Below are 5,798 nucleotides of genomic sequence, written 5' to 3'. Positions count from 1 at the left end.
TTTATTTTGTTAGTAGTTTACGTTTAACACACTGTATTTGCTTTGTGTGTGTGTGTGTGTGTGTGTCTGCTGCTGCCTGATTGCACAATTCCGGTTCCAAATGGGGTGTGTGGTTGACTCGTCAGTTCGTAACTCTGAGGTTCTAGTGTATTTAAATCAGCACAAACACTCTGTGCAGGCTGATTCTTCCTCACTTACTGGCCTGAAACTGTTGTGCAGCGCCGCTATGCACTTTAAACAGCTGTCACCTTCCACCACAGAGGTGGCTGCCTTTCAGTGGCAGGTAAATTGATCCCTAGATACAGTTTTCACCTTAACAGTTGCTACTTAATAATAATTCTTAAGTTGCTCCCGCTGCAGCTGTAGTGTGACAGAGGGACCTGTCTGGGTCTCTCTAGTGAGCTGCAAGGCTGGTGTTCCCTGCCCAGCTCCGATCTAACCCCTAACTACTGTCCCTGCTGCAGAAGCCAACATGTTCCTAAATAAATGCGAGGGAGAGCTGAGTGAGCTGCGGAAGAACGTGGACAGCGAGGGCACCACGCCGGAGAACACAGAGGAGGAACAGCCCAAGAAGAAACATCGCAGGAACCGCACAACCTTCACCACCTACCAGCTGCATGAGCTGGAGAGGGCCTTTGAGAAATCCCACTACCCAGACGTCTACAGCCGGGAGGAGCTGGCCATGAAAGTCAATCTGCCGGAAGTCAGAGTGCAGGTGAGGGAGGGCCAGATGAGCCTGTTACTCCTGGGCACCAGGTTAACCAATGCTGTATGCAGGAGCCTTTCACCACTAGGTCACTGGTTCAGTCCAGCTCAGTTGAATATGTGTGGAAAATTTCATGAAAATGAGAAAATTTCAGTCGTGCCTGCAATTTTCTTGTTAAAAGTTTAATTTTATTTTTAAAAGTCAATTTTCAACACACACAAAAACTTTTATGCAAAAAAACTTCAACCAGTTCTGAAAATGATGCCTTAATGTTAAATGTCTCACAAAGCCCTTTTGCAGACTTAACAAACCATAGATACTAGAATGACTCTGGCCACCACTGAAATGCAGCCAGCTCTGGGGTGAAACGCAGAAGCAGCTATTTTGCACCACACAGCAACGCCACAGGGGAGCTTAGGACAGAAAGTGAAGAAGTGTATTAAATCCCATTGAAACTGCATTTAAGGAAGCAGGCTGGAATTTAGGCCAGGCATAGGGGACAACCCCCTTTGCAGGAGAAACCACAAGGGGTCTTTCAGGACCACATGTGGTCAGGAGTCAGGATCCTAGTTTCCAGGACATGGCTCATCTTTTTGAATGGGGTCTGAGCTGGGCCACAGTCGCACATTAAGTTGAGCCAGGGTTCATTGCCTCAGTCTCTGTCTCTAGGAGAGGCAGCATGCGTGGGAGAGGGAGAAGAGGAGAGACCTAGTGCACAGGCCTTCATCGCCCCCTGGGGCTTGACTCTCAGAGTGGCACTGGCCTTGCACCAGGCCTGAGGATGGCTATACGCACGGCCCGTCGGCTACAGCACTACCAAGCCACCAGTGGGTGGGAGGAGGGATTAGTGTGCAGGGGGAGGGGGACCAAAGAGAGAGGGGGATGTCCAGGGGATCCATAGCCATGAACTTCACAGCAGATCCTGCTGCTCCATAAACTCAAGCCTCTAACACCTGAGCTAAAGGAGAATCTCCATGAGCTCTTAGCAGTTCAGACCCTATGACCCACAGCTGAGCAGTTCCTGTTCTTTCTAATAAGAGGCAGTAGTGTGCGCACGCACACATTCACACACCAGCCTCAGTATCCCTGGTGCCTGGGGCCCGCCCCAGACCAATTCCATGTAAATGAAAGAGAAGGGCCGCATTTTATTTTCATCAGTAGATCTTTGTCATAACCAACATGGAAACAAGTGATTGGCTAGTAAAACACAGGGCAGAACAAGAGTTTCAGTCAATGTTTGTTCATTCCCCACAAACTCCAGCAATGGGTAAGGCGGGAATGAGGGGATCAACTAGCTCCTTATTAAGTTGGAAACCACCCTGAGTAATTAAACAAGAAAATCAATTAAAAGGTAATTAACTGCATGCTATACACGGTTATAATACATGTATATTCCATGGCACTTTCTAAAGGATTAACAGACATATTAATAAGCATGTTCATCCAATTAAGTTTAAACCTACCACCAATTGCCTCCATGCTGGGGGATAAGATATTTTGGTATTTGATACTGATACGATCGGCGTGATTTCTAATTAAAATGTACAGCGAAATTCGGTTGATTCACTCAAAAGACCAGCCAGCCCATGGCAGATCTGTGAGTGGTATAAGTTAGCAAGAGGATGGATCTAGACTGTTCTCAGTGGTAGCTGATGACAAAACAAGGAGTAATGGTCTCAAGTTGCAGTGGGGGAGGTTTAGGTTGGATATTAGGAAAAACTTTTTCACTAGGAGGGTGGTGAAACACTGGAATGCGTTACCTAGGGAGGTGGTGAAATCTCCTTCCTTAGATATTTTTAAGGTCAGGCTTGACAAAGCCCTGGCTGGGATGATTTAGTTGGGGATGGGTTCTGCTTTGAGCAGGGGGTTGGACTAGATGACCTCCTGAAGTCCCTTCCAACCCTGATATTCTATGATTCTATTTTTGATTCTTTGACCTGTTTTTCAAAGATACAAGGGTGGCGCATTTTTTGGGTGTGTTGTTCATTGATTTTGACAACTGATGTTCAGTTTTAATTAGATATGATGAGACTTCATAGTATGGGAGCACAAAAACACTGCATCATGTAAGACAGTATAATAGCATAGACACAGCATCTCTTCATCCGTTGCTTTCACTGGTGGCTGAGTCCTGGGGGCCCAGTTGCCAAGCAGGTGTAGCTAGAGATTGAGGGGGCTGATTCGCAGGTGGTGAGGATCATATGACCATAAGAACAACAGAACAGCCACACTGGATCAGACCAAAGGTCCATCCAGCCCAGTATCCTGTCTGCTGACAGTGGCCAATGCCAGGTGCCCCAGAAAAGGGAATCATCAGTTACCATTTACACTAGTTGAAGATCTGCCCCTGGAATCGTCACTGACTAGAAACAGGAAGTGGAGCAGGCTGGTCCAAGCTGACTGAAATGCAAACTGGAAGCATTTCTGGCAGCCCATTGGTTTTGATAAACCCAAAGTGTTACTAGCAGCATGGGGAAGGACATTTTAAACACATTGATCTCTGCTGTACCTGAACTGAAAGCACTAGGAATGAGTTAGGCCCATGAGTTTGAACTAGGGCAGCCAACTTGACAATTTTTTAAAAAACAGACACTCCAGCAGGAAAGCTGGCACCTCCCCTGCCCCGCCTCTTCCCCCTCACTCTCGCCCCTGCCCCACTTCTTTGGTCACGAGTGCTTAGGGTGACCAGATGTCCCGATTTTATAGGGACAGTCCTGATATTTGGGGCTTTTTCTTATATAGGCACCTATTACCCCCCATCCCGTCCTGATTTTTCACACTTGCTGTCTTGTCTCTCTAGGAGCGCCCAGCCTTTCATGGGGGAAAGAGATATGGGACGGTGGGGAGAGTCAGTGAAAGGCAATAGTGGGGAGGAGTTTCTAAGGGGTGACTTGATCCTGGTCTATAAGTCCTACACGGGGAGAAGAGTATCAGGGGGTAGCCGTGTTCGTCTGTGTCCACAAAAACAACAAGGAGTCCCGAAAGCTTATGCCCAAATAAATTTGTTAGTCATTAGGGTGCCACTGGACTCCTTGTTGTTTACGTGGGGAAAAGATCTTTGACAATAGGGGGCTTGTTAATCTGTCAGACAAAGGCAAATCATGATCCAGTGGCTGGAAGCTGAAGCGAGACAGACTCAGGCTAGAAAGAAGGTGCTAATTTTTAACAGGGAGCAACAGACCTAGGAATGTGGTGGAATCTCCATCACTCGGCGTCTTTAAATCAAGACTGGGCACTTCTTTCTTAAAGATCTGCTGTAGCTCAGTGACAAGATCTGGGCTTGATGCGGGAATCACTGGGTGAGTTTTTCTGACCTATGACATGCAGGAGGTCAGACTAGATGTTCACAATGATTCCTTCTGGCCTTCAAATCAATGACTGTGATCTAAACTAGAGGAGTTAACCTGAGACTCCCCTCTCCACACACACACACTCCCTGAGGAGGAATAACTGGCTCTGAGCAGCAGCTTTGGGGAAAAGAATCTTTTACTGAATGTCCAAATGGCCCTTTCACTGATTACCCCTATTTTTCCTCTCTAGTTCACATCATTCCTCACAGTGTTTTTTCCTTCTCTCTGCTACTTATTATTTAACTCCACAAAGTGCTTTGGGGGAAGGTTTTCAGGAAAGATGCTATACAGGATTGTGTGGCATTGTATTATCTAAATCATCCAAGAGTGACTTCCCAAACGAGGGGCCAGATCCTCCCTCAGGAGTTAAAAAATCAACAAGCCTTTGGCCTGCCTAATGATGTCAGGATTTTAAAGCCAGCAAATGTAACACAGTAATAATGTGTGGGTAGTCACAGAAACATCACTCAGAATTGACAGGTTCTGGTGCTGCTTGGATGCTAAGTATGGGAAAGAACTGGCTGGTGTGTATGTGTATGTTAGCTCTCCCTTCTACAGGTGGACTCAGAGCTGCTCAGCCGGGCGGCCTAGGCCATATATTGCAGGATTCTCCTTTAGCTCAGGTGGTAGAAAGGGGGATGTAGGGGCAGGAGACTCTGAGTTCTCTCCTCATTGCAGCCACAGAGTTCCAGGTGGCTGTTGTAGGCAGGGGTCCGACAGTCCTGGGCTGCAATGTGGAACGTTGGTGGAAGTTGGTGGGCTAGGACTGGGGCAGTTAGTCACGCTCCAGCCTCTCCTCTTGCAGGTGTGGTTTCAGAACAGACGCGCCAAGTGGAGGCGGCAAGAGAAAATGGAAGCCAGTTCGATGAAACTCCACGACACCCCCATTTTGTCCTTCAACAGGCCCCCAGTGACCGCCAACGTCGGGCCCATGAGCAACTCCTTGCCTCTGGACCCTTGGCTGACTTCCCCCATCTCCAGCGCTACCTCAGCCCACAGCATTCCAGGATTCATGGGGCCCACCCAGGCCCTGCAGCCCGCCTACGCCAGCCACTCCTTCCTCAACACTGCGCCTCCCATGGCTCAGCCCATGCAGCCCATGGCACCCACGCCGTACCAGTGCGCCACCCCCTTTGTGGACAAGTACCCTCTGGAAGACGTCGACCAGAGGAGCTCCAGCATCGCGTCCCTACGGATGAAAGCCAAGGAGCACATTCAGACCATTGATAAAACCTGGCAGCCTATTTGATTAATGATGCCCCCTCCTATCCTCCTGCAACTCTCCCGTCTCCTGCTCCCACCAGGCTGGCTACTCTGCATCCTGGGTTGCTCAGAATGGATCTTGGATGTTGGTGTTTCCCTAAGGGGACTGCCAGGCCTCCCCATGCAGCACCCTGTCTGGCTGCTACCAAACGTCCCAAGCCAGAGCTCAGCGCAGCGAGGCAGGGCAGGAATCCTCCCCACATACCGCTACATGTTAGAAGGGTCTCGGGGTTGAACTGATTGGCATCATGAGCAAGGAAGCAGACGTGGACACTAGTGAATGGGTGGCACAGCCAAGATCTTGCGTAAAGGAGACGAGTTTCCAAGAGCAACAACATGACTGTCCGAGCCAGCTCAGCTCCGTAGAACCAAAGGGACAGTTTGTGTTTCCTTTGTTTTGTTTTCAACCACAGAGAGCCAGATCCGCAGCTGGTGTCAATCACTGGCGCTACGGTGATTTGCACCAGCTGAGGGGCTGG

At 48.9% G+C, this 5,798-nt stretch overlaps 1 protein-coding gene across 1 annotated transcript; it reads left to right on the top strand.

Annotated features, from left to right (window-relative positions):
- Positions 1-472: 472 nt before the first annotated feature.
- LOC311512885 (retinal homeobox protein Rx1) lies at positions 473-5,305 on the top strand (the record flags this gene model as incomplete). The annotated part of the gene is made up of 2 exons (XM_084614301.1): positions 473-715; positions 4,862-5,305. The coding sequence occupies 2 exons, from the start codon at positions 473-475 to the stop codon at positions 5,303-5,305; spliced, it is 687 nt and encodes a 228-aa protein (XP_084470427.1).
- Positions 5,306-5,798: the final 493 nt, after the last annotated feature.

This window comes from Lepidochelys olivacea (assembly GCF_965140295.1).
Source record: "Lepidochelys olivacea isolate rLepOli2 genome assembly, chromosome: 25".
Lineage (NCBI taxonomy): Eukaryota > Metazoa > Chordata > Testudines > Cheloniidae > Lepidochelys > Lepidochelys olivacea.
The sequence above is the reverse complement of the archived record's forward strand: the minus strand, read 5'-3'. Positions and strand labels throughout refer to the sequence as shown.